This window comes from Bacillus rossius, chromosome 1 (assembly GCF_032445375.1).
Source record: "Bacillus rossius redtenbacheri isolate Brsri chromosome 1, Brsri_v3, whole genome shotgun sequence".
Lineage (NCBI taxonomy): Eukaryota > Metazoa > Arthropoda > Insecta > Phasmatodea > Bacillidae > Bacillus > Bacillus rossius.
The window spans coordinates 346443694-346466503 of NC_086330.1; the positions used below are offsets into that span (position 1 = coordinate 346443694).

General features: G+C 38.6%; 1 protein-coding gene across 2 annotated transcripts; it reads right to left on the reverse strand.

Annotated features, from left to right (window-relative positions):
* Positions 1-705: 705 nt before the first annotated feature.
* LOC134530398 (arginase, hepatic) lies at positions 706-20152 on the reverse strand. Of its 2 annotated transcripts, none has more exons than XM_063365186.1 (7): positions 20003-20152; positions 17835-17907; positions 8113-8219; positions 4736-5001; positions 3938-3994; positions 3027-3208; positions 706-1196 (listed from the first exon to the last, which is right to left on the reverse strand). In XM_063365186.1, the coding sequence occupies exons 1-7, from the start codon at positions 20102-20104 to the stop codon at positions 997-999; spliced, it is 987 nt and encodes a 328-aa protein (XP_063221256.1). In that variant the 5' UTR covers positions 20105-20152; the 3' UTR covers positions 706-996. The 2 variants fall into 2 exon arrangements, with proteins under 2 accessions (XP_063221256.1, XP_063221265.1); XM_063365195.1 differs by having other exon boundaries at positions 17819-17907; positions 20003-20140.
* Positions 20153-22810: the final 2658 nt, after the last annotated feature.

The window sequence follows — 22810 nt, forward strand, 5'->3', positions numbered from 1 at the left end:
CAGACCCAGTCTAATACCTGTATATTACTTCAGAAGTCATGTTATCCAGTACATATTTTACCATTCTGGATTCACACCTGGATATTTGTCTACTTTGTTACTCGTATAAAATTCTAAACTTTTTAGTATATCAAATTGTTACAATATGTACAGTTTTGCTTATGTCAGTTTAATATGGAAATAATATGAATTTAAAATTATATTTGGGAACGTAGGTAGCACGCACCTGCCTTAAATACAATTTTGTCATCCAAAATGGAAAATAAAAATACTTTCACTACATTGTCAGGCTGTAAGTGCCTGCTGTTCGTTGCTAGGCTTGATATTTTGTGCTGAGATTTCCAAAGCCACGATTTTCCACAACTGCACATCCAGCTAGTGATGCTCTTAGCATTCTATTAGCCTGTTAAATTATCTTAAATTTGTTGCATTTCATGTAATGATGGTAATATATATGTATATATTTTTAAATTTGTCATTCGTACAGAAGGCTCTACAATAGTGCATCACTCGATGCAAAGGTTTCAGTCAATGTCGTTAGCAAGCCGTGATAGTTTTTTTTTCTCCTTCTATTCTGATAAGGAACATTTTTCATTTTTTCAAGGAAACAAGAAAATAACACGGACCTGTCAGTGCTAACAAAGTAACAGTGTGATAAAAAATTAAAAAAACTATCAGGTTCTTTCCATGGCAAATTCCTAATAGTAAGTGGCAAATAACTTTTATTTGTTTTTTAACTCGAGTATTACATATACCACAATATTAACTCCGCAATTAAATTTCAAAACAAAAAAATTACATTTCTATTCTGTTGCTGGCAGGTGGTGATGAATGCATCTGACATTGTGACGTGGTCTCAACACTGGTCACATGCATTAAAGCTCTAGTCAGATTAAGCTTATCACAACACAACACACTATTTGTTGTGTGGAGGTTGTGTTTGTCAGTGTTTGTTTGTAAAGTTTTTTTTAGTAAGTCAACTTATTGACATGATTGTCACTGAGGATAGTTGCCACGTCGAGAGTGGCCACATGCTGCCTCAAGTATTTTAATCGCAGCCTCTATGGTATTGGTGACATCCCGCTGGTCGCCGATCTTCGGGTTCACCTCCACCAGGTCGACAGCAGACAGTCGGCCTGTTCGGAACGCTTCGTCCATCACGTGCAGTCCTTCCCGCAAGGTTAGGCCGCCGCGCACTCCACCAAGAAACAAACATGAGCACAAATAATGCGAGGGTACTTAACGCCAATGATGGAGTCTGAAATCCCTATCTAGTGACTGAGGTAAGGGAGCTGGAGAAGGTGCGGCGTAGAGCAGTGAGGTGGGTGATGGGTATGTGTAGAAGAAGAGAAGGACAAAGGGAGGAAATTCTTAGTTCTTCGGAAATGATTAAGGAGTTGGGGTGGGAAGCATTACAGGGAAGGAGAAGGGATAGAAAGGTTAGTCAGGCTGTTTAAGGTGATAACGAGTGAGGAGGGGATGGGGACAGCTGGGAACTAGGGTACACAGAGGTGGTTTAAAGGGCGGAGAGATAACAGGTGGAAGCTCCAGACGAAACGTAGGCGAATGGACACGGAGGGAGTAGAATGGACTGGAGGAAGAAATGTTGGGGGTGAGAGATGCAAGGGATATGAGAAGACTAAACAAGAGGAAAGGGAGGAAAGTGAGTGATAAAGGACTCCTTGCCACCCAGTGAATGCCCAGTTTTGAGTGTAAATCAATATAATCTAAACCCATGGCTGTTTCTAGAGAAGGGGCAAAAGGGGGCAAATGCCACACATCCCAAAGGGTAACATTTTGTAGACAATATTTGTTTAAAGTAAAACTTCTAATCTTACATGAAGAATTAAAATAATGGCACAGTGAAAGGTCTTTAATCTCATATTCTGTACTCCGGCACCAATTTAGCCAATCACGTTCATTACTTTCTGTTTTCATTTCAGAACAGTGTTACAGGGATTTTTAGCTGGTTGCATTTTTGTAGCACTTATTTGAAGAAGAGATCTGAATCACGACCAATGTGTGACATTGGAGATTTTTTTAAAACAGTAACACTCATCTGTATTTTTTCTTGTTTATAGAGCAGATTATTAGAACTTGTTTTAAATAACATTCAATTGTATATTAATTAATTTTTGGTATTCCCGTCTAAAACTTTATTGTTGTTCGGTAATCTGGCATGGCAGTGATCTCGAATATGCTGGATTAAAGACCATTGTATTTCAGGTTTGTGTTTGGTTCCATGTCTTGGTGAACTCTCAGATACACGCTTTTCAAGAAAACAAAATGCTACAGTGTTGTAAACTCGCAATGCGATGTGACACATTCTGTTAACAGCTTTGCTCTTTTAAAGCTCTATTGAAGCAGGGAGAATATGATGGCACACAAATTACCATAACCAAACTTGTATTTACTGAACTGAACTTCAGGCCATATATTTTGAGGTATATTTATGTCAGAAATCTAAAACCTTTTAAGTGAAGAATCTCCAACTGTATTTAAATTCAAGTTCGACCATAGACTGAAGTGAGGCATCAAAAACAAATGCAAATCAGCAAAAGAAGGCTGCTGGAAATGAAATGTTCAGGGGCGTAGGAACCGGGGGGGACAGGGGGGATGTGTCCCCCTGAACTTTTTGGGTGGAGGGGACTGTCCCCCCCAACTTTCTAGACCGTGCTATTTTTATTTTATAATATTATTCTGCCCAACTTTATTTGTAATTACTTCACTCATAAAATTTTATCTTAAGGAAACAATAATAATTTTAACATCAATGTATCCAATGGTTAGATACAAAAACTGCTTAAAAAGCATTATTTTGCACTTTTAAAATCAAAATTTTCGGGTGGAGGACTTAGTAAGAGGGGAATGGGTTTACATGGCATCAAAATCATTATTTGTCCCCCCCAACATTATGAACACAGCTTCGCCAATGGAAATGTTTCGTAACTTTCAGCACAGTTACTGTTTACTTGGGTGATTTTCGTGACCAGTCAATACGAGACTGTGCTGCAGACCGTACCCACCTGGAGTTCCTGTACTCGGAGCCTCTAGCGGGTCCAAACTGTCAATGTCAAAACTGACGTGAAGAGGCAGCTCCAGTTTTGGATCAATCATCTGCAAAGCCATTGCAGTTACACTGGCAATGCCAAGCCGTTCCACATCCTCCATGGTAAATGCAGTTATGTTGAATTTCTCCAGCAGAATCCTGTTGCAAAATGCCATGAGTATTTGATGACAAATAAGAATACATTTGCAGAAAGTAGCATACAAGACTTTTTGACAAACTTTAACTTTCTGACATTAAAAAAAAACTGCATGTTCTTGTGAATAGTATATTTATTTAATATAATATCTGATTTTTTTCCCCCAATGATTGATTTCATAATCATCCAAACTAGCACAAATTCACTAGGATATAATTTAAAAGTCAAATGTAATTTTTTTATTTACATGGTTTTATTTGCATCAAGCCGTACATAAAATTACGGAAATGAAATGTGAAATTTTGTGGTTATTACTGACATAACTCATTCACAATTTGTAAAATAGCTGCATTTTTTTTACAAGTTTAAAAATCTTTGTAATTCTACAGACATACAGAGTTCAATACATGACACAGGAAAAGCAAATGTTTTCTAGTGAGAGTAGTATAAGATTACTTAAAAAAAAAAATTTTTTTCAAACCAAATTGTTTAGTTTTGTTAGATTAAAACTTTGTTATGAGCTTGGAATGTTGAACCTTGTGCCCAGTATTACCTCTCTGTATTTATGCAGGTAATGTATTTGCAAAATTTATGGTTCTACTGCTTTAGTTTTAATTAAGTAACTGGATTATGTGAAGTGTAGATTTTAACCAAAATGTATTTAGCACCCAGGAACTACTCTAAATTCACCCAATTAAATGTTCTGCTTCCTCTAAATGTAATGTACTCACCTTTCATACTCATCGACACTACGAAGACCTATGTATGCTATATTCTTTGCAGGCAGCCTGAAATAAGAAAATGCATTAGTAACAGCTCACACTTTTAATGTCTTAATTGAATTGTAATCTTGATTCTATTCACATGGAAGAGATATAACTGCAAAATTAAAAAGAAAGGGGAGTGCAGGAGCGCACAGATAATATTATTTGGGGGAGGGGGTCTGAAAAAATTATTTGCCTCTTGGCTCTTAATGCCAGTATTCCAAGACACAAAAATTAGGGTTCAGGTGATGGATGAATATGCCGCAAATGTACCCTAACCGTATTCCTAGTGCAGGATAGGACACTGCCAACGGATTTTGGTGTCCTATCCATTGCCAATCTGTTGCCGCACAAATTCTGCGCATTAAAAGAGCTCACTATTTCATTGATTTCGTCCAGATGGTGGACCCGCGTCTGGGGCCATCAACTCATATAGGCCTATGGTGTTTTTGTGATCATCGAGGGACGTACCAAGTGTGTTGAAACTTTATGATAACGAAACTATCCTGTAATCAGTCTGTACACATGATCATAAGAAATAATCTTGTTCATATAAAGACGGTTATATTTGTGTGCGATGTTGCTGCTATCTCTAGTATTTTTGCCGTAAAATTTTTATCGATGGTTGCGAAACGTCCGCTAGAATTCGTTGAAACAGTTCGTAACCTCGCGCAGGTCACCGTTTATTGAAATAGTTGCCGATTGGTTTCCTTGCTGGGACTCGGTTTGGGCCGCGAGTGAGGGTCTGACGGGCGACTGTCGCACCTGGTGGCGAGCCAGCCGAGCGGCGGCACGGGGGCCCAGCAGGCGGCCAGCTCGCGCGCCAGCAGGGACACGGGCATGCCGTGCGCGCTGCCGCTGGGGGACGTGTCGGGCGTGTTGGCGTCGGCGTGCGCGTCCACCCACAGCAGGGCGAGCTCGCCCCGCGCCGCCGCGTGGCCGTCCACGCTGCCCAGGCTGAGCGAGTGGTCGCCGCCCAGCGCCACGCACACGTCGCTCTCGTGCAGCACGGCGCGCGCGCGCCGCGACACCTGCATGACCGAGCCCGGGGGACCCGTCTTAACTAGTTACAGTCTAGACCCACCATCGAATAAACCGTCAGAAAATATAAGAAAAAATCGAATCAAATCGAATTGTGTGCAAACACATATCTATTGTTAAATAAATAACTGTTTTGCTACAAAGTGCTTATATTTGGTCAACCATTTTCAAACCAGAACTCAAATTGTTCATCAATAATCAATCGGTATCTTAAAAAAAAGCTATGTATGTATATATTTGCAATATTTGATGGTTAAATTATACACACATAATGAAGGGATAAGATACATGTAAGGTTTTTTTACTCCACCATGGACCGATAGACCGTGGAGGTATTCCTCTAAATAAAGGTGGTTCGCCAGCTGAAAATAAGTTTGGGAACCACTGGTCTAGAGTTAAGATATGGGTGTTAGCCAGGGCATCAATTGCTACCACGGCTGGCCAGTCCCCACCTATCACAAGGTTAATCCTCCCCTTACTGCATGGCTGAAGGCATGTGTAGGCTTCGGCCTGAGACGCACCTACGAGTCTTCCCTAACCCGGACTCCTCCCAACCTAGTACACTTAGAATAAGTAAGGGAAAAAAAACAATCGAGCGTAGATCCACGGGAAAGAGGGGGCCAGGACCCCCTGGAATTAAAAAGCCCCCCACTGAGGAGGGCCTGCTTGCGCTTGCAAAATCGTGACTGGAACGGGATTTATAAACGTAAACGTCAAAACTATGTTTCACAGATATATTTCTGTATATTATAAAGTTTCTAGCTTATTGCATGCATATAGGCCAACGTGTGGGCAGTTTAAAATATACAAGCACCCTATTCAGGGCCCTCCTGCGAATTCTTCCCCCCCCCCCCCCCCTCCCCGAAATTAAATTCGGTATACGCTCTTGGATAGCGGTAAAAAGTTCATAATTATAAACACTTGTGAGACCTTCTATAGCTAAAAAAATAATAATAATTAAGTACATATCCTGTGCAAATAAATTTACTCCTCAGACCACAACCACGCCGTGGGGAAGCAAGCTGAGCAGGCTAACCACTAGTTCGGTGCAGACATTACAAGCTTGTGGTGGATGAATGGAGTAAGCTTAACGTAATGTTTTGATAGGGGAAATGGGAAAACCACGAAACATCACCGTCGCACGGCAACGTCCGCCACAAAAATGTTGGTTCGACTCTGCCAGGTGGTGTGAGGAAAATAATGAAAATGTAATAATTTTATGCAGGGTATGTTACGATCAGAAGCTCCTCACCTTCCTTTTTTTTTTTCCCCCCTTCGATCTACCATTACACTAGTATACAAGCACTTGTGTTCCAACCAGTCCGATGTTTAGCACTACTTTTTTTGTAAAAGTCCTGTGTAAATAAACACTAAATAGAACATTTGACGTTTGTTTCAAGGTGCATATTAATTTCAGTACCTAGATCTACGTAAATTTACAAGTTAAATAATTTTTCATACAAATTTGGTCTTTCCATCCGATATAATAATAAGCAGATAAACGTTTACCAAGTTGATTGGACCTTTTTGTGCCCCTTTAATGTAAAGTGTGTACAAGAAAGAGGCCCGCATTATCTATACTTTAAGCGTGTATTCAAATCGCGTATACATAACAAAATTTGTGTCCTCCAACATCGAAAAGCTTGCCAATAGACCTATCAAAAACAAAGCACTTTTTAATGCCTATGTTTCAATGCAAGTATTGGGCCGTCTAGATGGAAGTAAATTTATATTATGAATGCGAAGTGATAAGTATGAGTAAACGAATAGATTAGGGCTTAATGTCATGTTGGAATGGGAGTCATTATATTTGGAGAAGGTGAGAGATGACGGAATGATAAGGGGGAGGCAAAAGGGAGTACCTACTAGATAACTCATCATTACACGTCAAAGTCTCCCATGTTTGCCGCTGATTGTAAGGCTCGTTGGTGCATTTAATGCACGATCGTCTCTAAAGCACAATCTCATAACTGGCGTCTGTCTTTCCGCCTTTGGACTTTCAAAGAAATACCTTATTATTTTATTTTAGTAGCGGAAAAGTCTGTAACAAGACCCGATGTACAGCCCCGGATCTACGATTTTTCCGAACCGGAGCAGAAACTTGATAGTGGCGCCCCCTCACCTACAACGTTTGAGATATACTATTAAAAAAAATCTTACAAATATATACTGGATGGGATTTTTTGTGGCCGGGAGACTACAAACCTTTCAATAAATTTGCACTCTTTATTTCCTATTAGCTACCTAATAACTTTCTCTTTTGTGTGAAATAAAATTAAATATAGGAAACATACAACCAGCAAAGACAACAGACAAGCAAGACAGTACACATTTCTTCAATCTTTAGGTACCAGCATTTTTTTCTCTCTACTCTTGCTACAGCTTTACACTGCGTGCTTTCCTTTGTGCGAAAGAATCTATTGGCTCATCGAAGTTCGTTTCATAGGCAGTTTTATTTTCAATGGCTAGGATTGCGAGACCAGAGAGACGTACTTAACTCTTGTTGAATGCAGATGGCTTTCAATTATTTTCATTTTGCTGAAGCTTCGCTCACAACTTGAAGATGTCATTCGGCAATGTGCAGTATATACTTTAAGCTATACTAACATTAGGAAACGCTTCTTGCAAGTCATGCTTGCACAGATGTTGTAACAGGTCGAATACACCTGATTACATCCACGTGGTAAGGGACGGAAACACTTTTCACTAAAAGGCGAACGGGTTCCGGTCGAACTGCTGCGTATGGGGCCTATTCTGCAGACTAAAAAACTACGCGCGAGGTGGGCAGGTGGTTGGTCTCAGACAGCGGCCAGCGCTGGTTGGTGGATCTCTGACGTGCAACAATGCTGAGATGGAGGCTGTCTGGTGTACTCTGGAGCGGCGGAGTCATGCTTGGGGAGGGGGAGGGGGTGGAGAACACTGGACTGCTGAGAAGCCCCGACTCTGTCGCCTCCAGACTTCCACGGGAAATTGCCCTTGACCGGTCACCAAACTTTACTTTTAGCGAGCTGTTAGACCTTCCGTAGAACACTGTGCACCAGCTATCATGCAGGTTAACATAAAAACTCACAAGGAAATGGCCTCACCTACTCGTCACTGACCTCTTTGTGGCAAGCAGCCACGTGTTCCAGATTGTTGATGTTGAACTTGTGTTGGAGTGGCTGCACCTCCGGCCATACCACGTTACCGTAATCCTTCACTTCACAGCCTGTGAACAGAATACATAGGTAACAGAAAATATTTCTGATTTGTTAATACTGACACATACATTTAAGTGTTTGCTTTGTAAAAGTCTTACACACGTATCCAGGGGCGTAGCCAGGGGGGGGGGGTTAGGGGTTCAAACCCCCCTCCTCCCCTTAGCACCAAATCTTTAATTAATTTATTATTCATTACTCAAACAAATTTCATATTAAAATTAATAAAATTTTTACCATTACAATATTTAAATTTAAGAACCGAAAACTGCTAAAATAGGACTATTTTACACTTTAAAATCCAAATTTTCCCGGGGGGGGGGGGGGGCGCATGCTTCTTAACACCCCCCCCCCCCCCCATACACAAATCCTGGCTACGCCACTGCACGTATCATCTACACTATTATTAAACAGCAACATACGTGTGTTTGCCTGTTTTTCTGAGCATCAAGCAAAAACTACTGGCAGATTTTGATGATTTGTTTTGTGTTCAAAAGCTTATGATTAGACTTCAAAACTGGTGTAGCTATATTTTATCTCGTTACGATGCCGGGAGCCGGAGACAATAATAAAACTACATTTTTTCACAACCAAACGCAACCAATATTAGGTGAGCTCCCATTTTAAGTACATTCATATTGAAGGGGTTCAGTTTTGAGTGGCCTATGCACTAGATGCTATGCGAGCTGTAATATACCATAAAGGTTCAAATATTAAAAATAAATTTTTAAAAAAGATTTGAAAGAATTTTTAAAAAGTTCCTTGATCTTCCGCTTGTTTGTTTCTCATTCAAATCTACAGTTTTGCTCCGATATTGATCAGATTTTGCACACATGACCTTCGGAACACAAGGAAGGTCACTGTATAGGTGAGTTTCGAGAAAACCACGCCCAAAAAATTTTTTTAATCATTGTGATGAAATTTCCCTGTTACATTGTTGATACTTTCTTCGTAATTAAATAATTCGTAATGAAATTTAGACGTTGCATTGTTGATGCTTTCTTCGTCTTCATGGCAACAGGCGTTTGCATTGTCGATGCCATTGTCGATCCATAGCAACGGATTTTGCAACGACAGTGGCGCAGCCACGAGGAGGGGCGGAAAATAATAAATCATATAATGGTGTCTACAGAAATCTATTTCACTAGCCGTAGCACGTAGCACCCGTGCTTCGCTGAGGCAGTCTACATGCAGAACACACTCGCACTGCTCACTATGCATTCGCCTGCTCGTGGGTTTCATTATGAAAGATCTTAAATTAGCCATTTCAAATCAAGCAACACTTAGACAACGACTATTAACACAGGGAAAAACCAGCACCACTACACGGCAGTTCGAATCTTCTCAGAACATAATAATCGGCATTGGTCACGGAATCCATTCAGAACAAACATACACAGCCGACGCACTAGAACAACAATTCACTTACATCAAGATCGACTTACTGTCAAATTACGACGAACAAGACCTTTTAACATACGAAGAACTATAGCCGTCTCATATACAGAGCACTTCAGCTTCCATACACCTACACCTAAAAACGGTAAATAATACGACAATGACTTCAACAGCACAAATGTCCATCAATACCTAATACCTGGAAGAACCGGAACACAATTTCTAGGCAACGACATGGAATTACTTGAAGAAACTGTGAACAGATACTACTCAACTGCCGAACTGAAGACATTAATTGACCGGTCATTGAACGTAATAGGACCACGAAGATTCCTTCAGAAGCAGGAATGATAACATTTGAATACAGAATTAAAATACATATACGTATGTTTTGACAGTATCATTGTAATGACAGGCTTCCCGAAAAACATTCAACCTTAACCCAGGGAAAATATCAAGCTACCCAAACTATACGTGGACGCGACCCACTTCAAAAACTTCTGCCTGGGCTACAATATGCTTCACCTCTAATAGACTACAACGACTGTTATAGGCCTCTTGGGGAATTGTCTGCCTTACCAAAACAGTAAAGAATTTAGTATGCTACGGCCTCAACTCCGATGGTACCGTCATTTGGAAACGCATGCACTTCCAACATCAAACTACCCAAGGGCGCCCATATGATAATTTGTAGGGGGGGGGGGGCAGACTTAGGGGTATGGAGTATTTTTAATATTTTGGAAGACTAACTGCGACTTGTTACTAGCCATAAAATAGTTTCAGTTCTGACCCTGTTAAAATTTTTTGTCCTGTTACTGAAATTCTAGACCACAGTACTCATTCGCTTTAAAAGAAAAAAAAACTTTATTGGCTACTTTATTAATTAAATATTAACTATTTTATTGAAACAAGTGAATTTTTAGCAACACAAATGCAGGAATACAGTCCTTATACTTTTGCAGCGTCTCGGGTACACGAATATCAAGAATACAGTCCTTCAACTAATTGCTCTCTTTACCCCTAAATAAATGTCACGTACAAATTAAATTAAAATAATTATAAAGTTTAAAACGTGTTGGTCAAAAGATTTAGCTTTGGGAGAGAAACGATTTAAATATGTTATCACAGTAAGAAAATAGTTGTTTTTAAATGTAACGCCTGAACTATGCTTATAATTATAGTCAAAAATTGTTTCAAACCTTTTTTTAAATATTTTCAACTGTTGTTTACCTTTACCACGGCGATATTGTATCACACAAAATATTCCCTCGTACACAGTTAAATGAATATTAGTATGTTTCGATATGAATCATAATTGCTTATCATTTAGAATTAGCACAGATGGATTCAGTAGTCGAGGACTATAAGTTTATTTAGTGATAGTAAAGCTTCAAATTACAAATGTGAAATCTGTTTACAATATTCAAATAAGATATAAGTTACTATCAAAAGTAATTGTTTTTATCATGTAACTTCAAACTCAATTTAATATCATCAGCTCAAATCATGTTATCAATGAGTGCCTTTAAACAGTGCTTACGGCTATTTTTGCTCAATGGTGTCAGCAAATTGGACCACTGGATATGAACTACACTTAAGGGACAAGGTAAATTCTCAAAAGTAAATTGCAAAGTTAAGTTATTAATCAAACAGCAACTTATAATTCCATCTGATCAGACACAAAATCAACATTATAGTTAGAACAAATTAATATTTAGTTAATGCCAAAAATTATTCACAATAAAATTAAATTGAAGATGAAATTCTGGAAAATTAGTGTGATCTCAAATTATATGAAAAGAAAATTATTTAGGTACTTGATAATCAATAGTTCAAGGGACTCTCGAAAATTGTTCAAATGCTATACGATATACGACGACAACCAACCTCCGTTAGTAGATGCAGTAGCGGATCCATGGTGCTCAAGCCCCTTCCAAAAGCATCTGGGTCCACTATTGTTTTAGTGTTTGCCTTGATAAAGCCTAGCCTCAGCTGGGTCAAGCCCCTCCCAAACCAAAATCCTAGATCCGCCACTGAGTACATGCGAAAGTATGACGACACAGATGACCTCTGGCTCTGCAACACAGCTGTGCGTGGTCCGGGAACTATGGCTGCTCACTGCCGCTGCTTCCTTCCTCACAGTGGGAAAGGTCGTGTTCGGTACGCACCAATGGTCGACTTCGAAGTTCTGTGTGAAACACGGCGCCCTCAACTGCTTCTATATCGCCACTGCCGGTCAATCGTTGGCCTTCCTTCCTTCCGGCTGGAGCGGTTTTGATATGAACTTGCAGAAATTCTTCTCCTCAGCTCGATTCTCTTCAGTCAAAAATGTTGATCGCTGGCTTTACAGCACGTTGAACAGCGTCAGTAATCAGTCTTGCAGGCTGTAAACTTAGTTGACTGGTTTCATTCATTTCCGTCGTGAAAATTTGATAGTTCGTTTCAAAGCAAGCAATAGATCGTGAATAAACCCTATCGTGGTTGCAGTTTATCGCCTACGATGATTCAAATTTGATGTCACAATGATCTAATTCATTAATACTACTTCTGCCACATTGCTTTATTCGTAAAAACTTGAATGTCAGTCGAAACTATAATAAAATCTTGCAAAATTGATATCTCGTGGATAATCAGAAGTAGGTAATAATGATGTCTCTACAAAACCGTGGTAGAACGAATACTCCTTCGTTCTAAAGAATGTACTTTTCCTTTGCTATTTAAACGACTTTCAGATGTCAAAACACAAAACAAGCTGAATGTCCTAGCTATCGCTATTCGCTGGATATACTAGCCAATCATTAACTTTCTTACAAGTTCATCTTCTTATAATAATCAAATTTATTGTTTAACACATGAATTTCAATGGGTTATTTATAAAATATGAACATTTTATGAAACAAGCAAAGATAAAAAAGAGGAATTTCATATCAGTGTCTAAACACAATCATAGAGGATTAACCTAATTTAAGTTAACAGAATTGTTAAGTAGGAATAAAGTATAAGAATTTAGTTTTCAGTATCTTATGCTTCTCTACCTTCATAATTTAATACAGAAAACAAATTAAAAATACACACATCACACGATTTTTCACTGGTATTGACATAAAAAGCAAATTTTAAGATAAATTATTATGCATAAGTTTGATTACGGATTTGACTCTAATATTTATCTGAAAAAGCAAACTGTAAATTTCTTTTCTTCTTGCCGAACAAGTCAAGCACTTTGTCCTCGAAACCAGGGTTTATCACTCTTTTCCTGTGGACACTTAGAAGGCACAAGCTGGACAGACGGTCCTCGCCAGTAGTACTTCTCAGCCACGTCTTCACTTCACGCAGTGTGCTGAAAGAACGCTCTATTGTACAAGTTGTGGGGGGTATGGTTTGGTAGAATATAAGCAGTCTCCTTACTGCTGGGTAAAACATTGTTTCTGAAAGTACATCATGGAGCTTTGTTTTTTCCAAACATTCCTTATTCGTACAGACGTCATACCATAATCTGGCTTCTGCTTCCAAGTTGTCGATTTGATAAAACCTTTGCAAACTTTTTATGTCTCTCATGAAATCTTCTTTCGTCTCCTTTTTCATCAAATGTGGGTGAAGAATTCCACCTTTGAAAGGTTCTTTCAAATGTTGTAGTAAGTGACATAATTATAGAATCCATGTACGGATTGTAAATTGCAACTTTGAAATCGTCTTCAGGTGATGAGCACTGGACCTACACGTTTCATCTGTGGGTCTGCCTTCCAGCCAATATTGGGATTTTTATATCTATGTCAAGCTCATTACAATCTTCTTTTACTGCCTCGAAAATGGTTTTGAATTCGACATTGCTTTCTCTCTGCTTTTGAAAATTTTCTAGCAGGTCAGTATTGATGTATTTGTCACCATACAAAAGTTAACATGATGCAATGCGTGGTGCAACTGTGGTTAGTCGCTGTGAGGTCACTTTACATCACTCGTGCAATGAGGCAAGTTATGGAATGTTAAAAAAAAAATAAGGGGAACGCAGGGAAGGGCAGAGGGCAGACGGTAGTCATTGTTTTAACTATTTAATATTATATATATTCCGTTCAATAAATTATAACATGTATCTTCAGGGGGTGGGATGTTTAAAATTTTATGAAGATAACGATTTTACGAATGCAATCCAAGCGACCGTGAGCGTACGTAAAATTGGGATTCCAGTGTGAATGCTTCCGAGTCTACTGAAGGTAGCGGAATCATTATCCTTTTAAACACTTTTGAAGGGAAAATAAGATTTTCCTCTAAATTCAAAATTCCGACATAAATTTTACGTTGTAGACTTTTCTGAACAATAATTCTTATTTGAGTAACTTTAATGGTGTAAGCTTACCTTAAAAATTGTGAATATTCTGAGTGGATGTGACGAATGCAGAAAACTAAGAAACACTACATAATAACAATGGTTTTTATCTTTACACTTTTCACTGATTTATTTACACTTAAGTTGACTACTACTGACTACACTAAACTAAATCTAGACCAGATGCATAAAACTGTAGACCTAAAGACTATTGAAAAATCTCTGTTTTGAGATGTTATTTGTGAATATACACATTATTATGACGAAAAAGTAGCAAAACATTTCGTCGTCTGCAATAGCATGTCAATTGTCGCGTCGTCTAACTCTGACTGGTGTAAATCTGTTGTGTTGTGTTATCGCGTGAGCTTGGGTAGGATTACGAAGGGGAATGACTCGCCACGGGCGTTGCGCTTGAACAGCGTTTTCTCCCTGTACACAACACCTTATATCGCAGCAGCAGAAACTAATGCTTGAACTAACATAAAAATGAAGTAGACATGTAAAAAACTATATACAATAATATCTTCGTGTTGAACCACTTCTACATAATACCGAATTTAAATAATTTTCTTTAAAGTAAAACACCTGACTACACTATATATTTTTTCCTTCCCTGAAAGCTAGGGGGGGGGGGGCACGCCCCCCCCCCTGCCCCCGGGTATGGGCGCCCTTGCAACTACCATCAAAAGACTGACTCTTTAAGACTCCGCATCCACCAACGTCGGAAGGTAAACCACTAAGAGTCTTAATCAAATATCAAACATCCAACAAACCAACTACACATAATCTATCATGTATGTAGCTAACGCCCTGATGAACGCAAAGCGTTCAGAGCGCTGCGCTGGCGGGAAAACGCCAGCGTGTGTGTTCTTGAAAGTCCCCAACATTCATTGAATGTCGCGTTATTAATCACGAAGGAGACCTGCAGAATGGCCCCAACTGTGCCATTGGCATTTTTTTTATTTTTAAAATTTGTACATAAACAGGTCGTATCCTAAAAATGCGGTAAATATGTAGTTGGGCGATATGTGTTTAAAATTTTTTTAAATACGAAAATAATTTTATTCTATGCTCTTTAACTTCCTCTTTTCACTAAACCCGGCGGAGATAAGAAATTCCGAATTCTTTAGGAGATATCGAATTTTTTTAATTTTCATCACAATACCTGTGCATTCATGCGGCGTTCAAAATTGTTTCTTGTTTACGAGTATGAAATTTTTTTTTCTTGCGGCGTTTACCATTGTTTCTTGTTTACGAGTATCAATATTTACCTGGCAAAGGAATTGTACCCGCCTCTAACTTAGGTGAGTTTTTAACGTGTCAAATTTTAATGTTTTATTTGTTATTTGGATATTGTTGCGCAAGTAATAACTTAAGTAAAAAAAAATTACGTGAGTTCCTACTGTTCATCCTTTGTTCCGGTTTGTTAGGTCAGGTCAGTTACATTATAAATATTTTAAAACTAAACAACCATTAAAATTAATTGACATTATTTTTAATGTCCGCTTAGTTTGAAAGTATTTATAATGTAACTGACCTGACCTAGACCATTTTAATTAATTACGCATTCACGAACACACGGCAAAATAAAAATAGCAACGGTCGAATGATTGCACAGGTCTTGTATTGCAAAATAAGAACGGCGATATCTCCTAAAGTATTTGTAATTTCTTATCTCCGCCGGGTTTAATGAAAAGAGGAAGTTAAAAAGCATATAATAAAATAATTTTCGGAATTTTAATTTTTTTTAACAAATGTCGCCCAACTACATATTTACCAAAAATGCTTCTAACAATTCGTTTTTTGTTTATGATTTTAAATAAATTTATAATTGTAGTTGTTTATACATGGTTTTATAAATTCAATAAGTATTTTTAAAGTGATTTTTAGAAACTTAAATGTATAGTATTTTCCAATGCTGGCATAAACGTAGATAATGTTATCTTCTGACATAGACTACAGTTTTTAATTAAATAATTAAATGTCTGTTTGTGGGTTAGGTCGTAAAAATGTTTAATTTTGAAATATTATTCGCAAATCAATAACAATAAAAATCATCCCAAACAGCTTAGAAACTAAAGATTATCAGAGTTTTGGTAAAACAAATTTATATTTATTTATGAACGTTATTTTAAAAAGTAAGAGTTTTAAGGCAAAGTATACATACAAACAGTTAAAAACTATATACTACTACACGATTCAATGCTACAATTCAAGCTAAATAACGAAGAAACTAATTACTTTAGTTGCATTATTTATTCAATTTAAATAACTGGCAAAAATACAAATATAGATGTAAAATAATATAGGAAACTACTCCCTTTAAATATTTGGCAACCATCCTGAAGACAAATGTTTGGAGGTGGTTGCACTGATTGGCATACAATTTAGAAAATGGGGTTATCTTTACGAGGAGAACAAAGCGTATCAGTTTGGTAAGGTAGATAATATGCACTATGCAGCTGTTGCACGCATTGCAGACTGCCTTCCTGCCAGGCGGGAAGGAATTCAAAGATGGATTATATAACATAGGTCTTTTCGGTACCAAACATACTAATCGATCTGTATCCAGCTCCATTATGAGAAAAAAATAATTAAAATATGTACTTTACAAGTGAATATTTGTTCTCAAATTAAAGTAACGATTAAAACCAGTATTAACCAGTCAGATGTAAACACACTACCATGGTGTAAATAAGGATATGCACACTACTTTTTTTTTATTAGTTATGTGGCCTACAGCTTGCACCAACAGTCATAGCTCATAGGGTAATCTGTCCTTATTCGAATCTTTATCATATCAAATCAAATCTCTGTATGTAAATTAACACCCATGCCTTACCCGGGACTCGAACCCAAAACCCCTCGCACTACAAGCCGGTGTGCATCCGACTGCGCTACGGAGGTCGTCTGCACACTACTGTATGCCTTTGTTGACAAGATTTTTATACTCGCGCATGCGCAGAGCACTGCAGCCATCAGACAGCCCGCTCGCCGACGAAGTTGGAGCAGTCATTCGATGTTGTCGCCTCGTGTCTGATCGCGACAGTTTCGTGGTGTCGTGCCGCGTCTGGTTCTGTGTGCTTTGCTTGTGTGTAAACACACGGAAGGCAACTACCATCAGCCAAAATGTCGCGTGGTCTCGTGTCGTGCCTCATTCTGTATGTGCCCGGCCTTAGGAATCATATCTGTAAATCTTTTTTTCTGAAGTTGGTGTTTGTCTTAACTCTACTTTGCAACCCTGAAAGTTTGTTACAATTGCCAGGAAAAGAGGTAGTTAAAATTTCTCATGTTAGACTTTTAAATATAATTTATGTTTTACTGATGAAAACAAAGAACTAAAAATATTTCTTAAATACATTAAAGCACACAATTTTATACATATTAATTGTCAAAAACTAAACTTTTTGTGGTTTTGTTATGTACCTACTACACTTGTGTGTTTTTCAAATAATTGAACTAAAATGTGTGTAAATGGGTCATTAAACAACGTCATCCTTAAAATTATGCTCGTATATTATTAATTTTTTTTAAAAAGTTAATATTTGATTAAGGTTCGCACTAACCATTAAAATCGTAGTAAGTTTTGAAAAGAAACTTTTAGAAGGGTGTACTTAGTTAAACGATGTTTATTTTTGTGAGAGTTCAAACGTAGTCCGAATTCTCGTCGACAGCGGAGGTCATTAGAAACGGTATCACACAACGATACATACCAGCGATACTGGGACAGAAATCGACCATCCGAGCATTTGTCGAGTTATTTCGTAAAAAAAAAAAAAACCGTGATGGCCGGACTTGGATTCAAGCCCGGGTCCCCTGGGATAGGAGTCAAGTGTGTTACCACTGCGCCGCCTAGCTCCGCGACTCTACATTGTCATGAATACGAACGTTTCGAGGTGTTCACCTGGCCGTTGAAGTCTTGCCAGAAGTCCTGAGTTCCTGATTGCATCGGCTCCATCCTGAACTCCGTCTTTCTTCTGAAATTTAATAAGGATTGTTCATAAAATTATTGCGAAACATACCTACATATAAATATTTTCTTTGCACTAAGTACCATTTTTCACGTAGGTTTATATTTGAGTTCACCAGAACTCTACGTCAAGCCAAAAACAGTTGATTGGCGAATTATTTACGGTTCTGAATTTAAAAAAAAAATAAAGTGTCGTAGTTTTTGAGTTATAGGGATTTTTTTTTTCAAAAGCTTTACAGTTCCTCCCTGTACCAGATAAATTCATACTGTGACAATACATTTTTTTTTACGCAATCATGAATAACCCTTCTATTTAAAACAATTCTAAATTAAATAAAACATGCTATACTTTTGGATGGAAAAAAAAATATCCTAGCAACACTAATGCGGCTGTATTTTCAAGGGGTAACTTTGAATATTCATACTGTCAAGAAAACTTTGCTAACATAGCAAGTTGTTTGCAAAGATGGCTCTTTAAGCAGTTTAGTTGAATTTTGTTCTACAACCACCGCGAATTTTGTGGCTGTAGCAAATTTATTTAATTGAAGTAATTGGGATTAACATCTTTATTTTACACATTTTTTTTTTTGTGAATTGTTACTAGCTCCAACTATTTCAAAGAAATAGTTTTTCTACGGCCACAAAATTCGAGGTGGTTGTGGAAATTTATTTAATTAAACATAATCCAGGCGTCCAGTGTTCCATCTTAAATAGGTACTCTCTCTATTATTTACAAAAAAAAAAAAAAAAAAAACTGTTGTTCAGCCCAAACTTCAAAGATTATACCAGCCTTGGGAAGTCGTATATAGGTTTTGAACTTATTCTGTCGTGATGAATCTACAGCTGAAGTTTGTCGGTGGAATTCAGACTTAGCCTGTATACCAACATAGACTTTGCAACTTAGGGTTGTTATTATCTGAGAGCCCTAGTAAAAACAAATACCATGATAAATATAAAATTTACATCTGCTTGATAAAGGAAAAAAAGAAACACACTACACCTAACAACAAAATATACACGATGAAGAGAGATCCACGTGCGTTGCATGTTACTACCTGAGCGGTTACAGCAATTTTTTTTAAAGAGGTGTCGGAGCAGTTTATATGTTTTTATAACACATAGCCTATGATTGTAGCTTATAAACATATTCGTTACGTGTCTAATTTCCTAGTTGAACAATATTTGTTACTTAAAAATATTAAATGGAGGGCATTATTAAATAGAATACAGTTTACTTCATTTATAAGGAAACCTCTATGAACATCTCAGTGCCTTGATCCGACACTGTTTACTATATATAGTAGAATAAAACACATTAATACACATTTGTTAATAGCGCGTCAGGAACGAAGCGATAGAAAAATATCATCGTTATTGGGAAAATTACGGTTTTTATCCGTGCGACATGTGTTAAATTAAATTTAAAATTCTTTTGAAATAATCACTGTGTACGAACACATTTAAAACGCTTTACAAATAAATTTATTAAATAAAATCTTTAAAAAATATACGAGTCATGCACCAGTCTAGCCATCTTTCGAAAACAAAACATTGACGCTCATTTCAATATGCGATTGAAATGGAAAATTATTATAATTGGGAAGTCTGTCGCGTCCACCATTTTTGCCGCGCTGAAGTCACATTATTCTTTCGCAATATTTTTGCATCCATCGCACTATTGTGATCCCAGCATAAGTAATTACGGCCTTCTACGACCCCCACCTGAAGTCAAACGTCTCAGCGTTAATACAAACGACCGAATTTATCAGAGCTGTTGCTCGTATTATTTTCAGTTAAGTTTGTTTTAGTTGAGCTTTAGGCCCTTTCACCTTTTCGACAACGAGGAATCACTTAACGTCTCAAGTCAAGGATAATAATGAATTAATCCGCCATTGTCTATTGTAAGAAACCGTCCCGATATTTGACTGGGGTTATTTCAGGGAATCATGGGAAATTTAAATCAAGATGGCTGTATGGTATTCGACCCCCGGTCCTCCAAAATGCTAGCACAGTGTCCTACCACTCTGTCACATCGCTCCGTATATTTTCAGTTACCTATACTTAAACGTTCGAACATGTAATACAAAAATATTATGACATACCTGTCCTTTGCCGAAAGGAACTCCGAGAATGCCGTATTTGAGAACTTTCTTCTGCAAATTAACTATTTTGGGCAGTGAATGGGCTGCACCCAACTTCGACATTGCCCCAATAACGAACGAAAATCTCTTGGATGCTGCCAGTCCAAACGATGCGAGACGTCAGGCGAGGTCAAGATAAAGACGTGTCCTTTGAACTTTGGATCACATAGAGCAATGAAGTTAAATTATTTGTGTTTACGTAATTCCATAGCTGTTCGTCTCCACATTTGAAAAGTTCTGTTTTCGGCTTCCCCTTTGCAATAGTCACAATGCCACGACAAATCCGATTCTACGTCGTACATTGTTCCTTCACGATAGAATAACGTAGGCTCACATTACCACGTCCAATCCATATAATGCGCCAAAAACAGTGTAGGCCCCATAGGAATCTTTATTTGCTGATGATAGCTGAAGTGCAGATGCATTATCGTCTATTTCATAAAGTGATATTAAGTATATTTTATATACAAGGAACCAAGTTACATATAGGTATGTAAGGAACAGAAAATAATCCCGCTGTTAGCTATGATTAGAGACCTGCAAAATTTGCGGATTCATTCGGTGATAGGCTAGAATTCAAACACATATACCTCTTAGATAATTTTGCTATTGGCTTACTGTTCATCTGGACGAATCTCAACCAGTTATAAACCCTCAACCAAAGAAGGATCGAATCACAGACAAACCAGCTGAGACGACTTACAAGTCGGCAGCCAATGAACTTGCGTTTTTGGCCCGAGTGTACAGGGGTATGTGCAGTCTATCCTGAAGGCCATCGAAACCGCGAATTTTGCAGGTCTCTAGCTATGATAAAAAAAAACGTAATAAACAGTTGAAGTCACACTGCAAATGTGAAAGTTCACCAAAACGTAAAACGAAATGCCGTTTTTCAACATAAAGATTTATCAAGTAGGTAAATATTGGTGAATTTTAGTTCTATAAGGTTTCCGAATTGTTTTCCGTCGTGCGGCACGACACGACGGAACAAGAGATATATTATCTGTTTCTTGCGAACCGTACGAGCGCGTGTTTTGTCGTGTTGACGTCACGGTGGCATTGGCTACTGCGCGTGTCGGACCTGTCGTGTCGTGTTCGTCGTGGCATTGTGACCGCAGCCTTATGCGCCACGTTCATGTGGCGATGGTCGTGGGTTCGACCCCCAACCCGCCGCTAGATTAATCTTGAAAGCACCGTGCTGGTCTTGGTTCGCCAGCGGCGCGAAGCCCTCCACAATCTTGGATGTTCCGTCGCCTACACCATCTGTGCAAAAACGTGCGACGTAAAACCCTGCCGTCATCGCATGCCACGCAGTTGTAAATATTTCTGACGAGAAACGTCTTCAAAATCACACCGAAACATACGAATACAAGAACAAAAATTTGTACCGTGACGAAAAGATCTACATCGCCTTGCCATAATAATTCATTCCTTAACTATTAGTCTTAGAGACGTAAGTGCAGTGTCATTATTTAACATATATATAGTCAGCTCGTTGGCGGGGAAGGGGAACCGCGCAGATTGGTCGAAACCGCCGCTCTCGCTTCTTTCTATTCAGTGCAGCTCACGACTCAGTGATTCGTGTGTGTATAGAGTTTATTTAGATGGATCGATTTAAGCCAAAAATAGTGTATTTTGGACAATATATGTAAAAATGTAAAGTAAGCCTATGAAAAAGTATTAAAATACAATATATCAGCCTCTGCCTGTGCAACAGCCAGCTGAAAATGTAATGGGAAGAGGAGGCTGTGGGCACGCACAGGCAGGGCCGGAACTAGGGGAGGGGGGGGGGCATACGCCCCGGGCGCAAAGCTGTGGGGGCGCCGAAATCGCTTGCATTGTAATTCCTATTACAACTGGTAACTGGTAAAAAGTTTTTTAACTTGCATGCCAGGAATGTTTAATCTCATTAACAATATAACGTCTCAACATATGTAATGAACAAGTCTAGTGATTATACGGACTACTTTATGGACATAGTGGGTTCATGCGTGGAAGATACAGTAGCACAGAAACTGTTACATGTAGGTATGGAAAATGCTTAAATAACACCATTTTTTCGTGGGAGGGCCCCCGGACCCCCCGCTTTATTGGTGTGGTATGTGAAAAAAAGAGGGGGGGGGGGGCGCATGAATCCATTCATGCCCCGGGTGCCAGAGACTCTAGTTGCGGCCCTGCGCACAGGGACCCCAGTGTCCGGCGCCGAGCGAGTGAAACTATCTCGGGAGCGTCGCACGGCTACCACGGCAAGACTCCGCGAGCAACTCAGCGCTGTAGTACCTGCACCAGTGGACATGTCGAGTGATTTTCCCCCCCGTACTTTGTATCTGCATACACCGAAGTCTTCGAGGTATTTGAAGTATGCATTAAATCTTAGAAAATTTGATCTCTCGTGGAAATTAGGTGAAATAGACGAAAATTAGATACCAAAATCTATCATTCCCACCAACAAAGAGAAAAAAAATTGGAATCAAACAGCGGGCAAAGTGGGTATATCTCCCTCCTTCTTCCCCTCCAACGAAATGAAATTCGGCGTAGCTCCTGTTGAAAATTACGTTGGAAGACGTCCGTCATCCATTTTGCATTATGGTGGTAACAAGTGTTCAAATCGATGCCATTATGAGCGTAGCACAAATATATGGGATCGTGCACAATTCTTTGTATGTTATGTCATGATTTTGGAGCGATAGCGTGGCATGCAGCTCAGATGCATATTTATAAATCAAGTAAGCGTGGATGAACTTTCAAGGTGATCTCTGCATTAACAAAGGC

Bases quoted from the DNA above. Each gene is read 5' to 3' on its own strand.
- LOC134530398 (XM_063365186.1), bottom strand. From the start codon at position 20,104: ATGTCGAAGTTGGGTGCAGCCCATTCACTGCCCAAAATAGTTAATTTG. The intron at 8,220-17,834 runs GTGAACACCTCG...TTCTGTTCACAG, and splicing joins GGCAAGACTTCAACGGCCAG to GCTGTGAAGTGAAGGATTAC. The intron at 3,209-3,937 runs GTGAGTACATTA...ATTTTGCAACAG, and splicing joins AGTGTCGATGAGTATGAAAG to GATTCTGCTGGAGAAATTCA.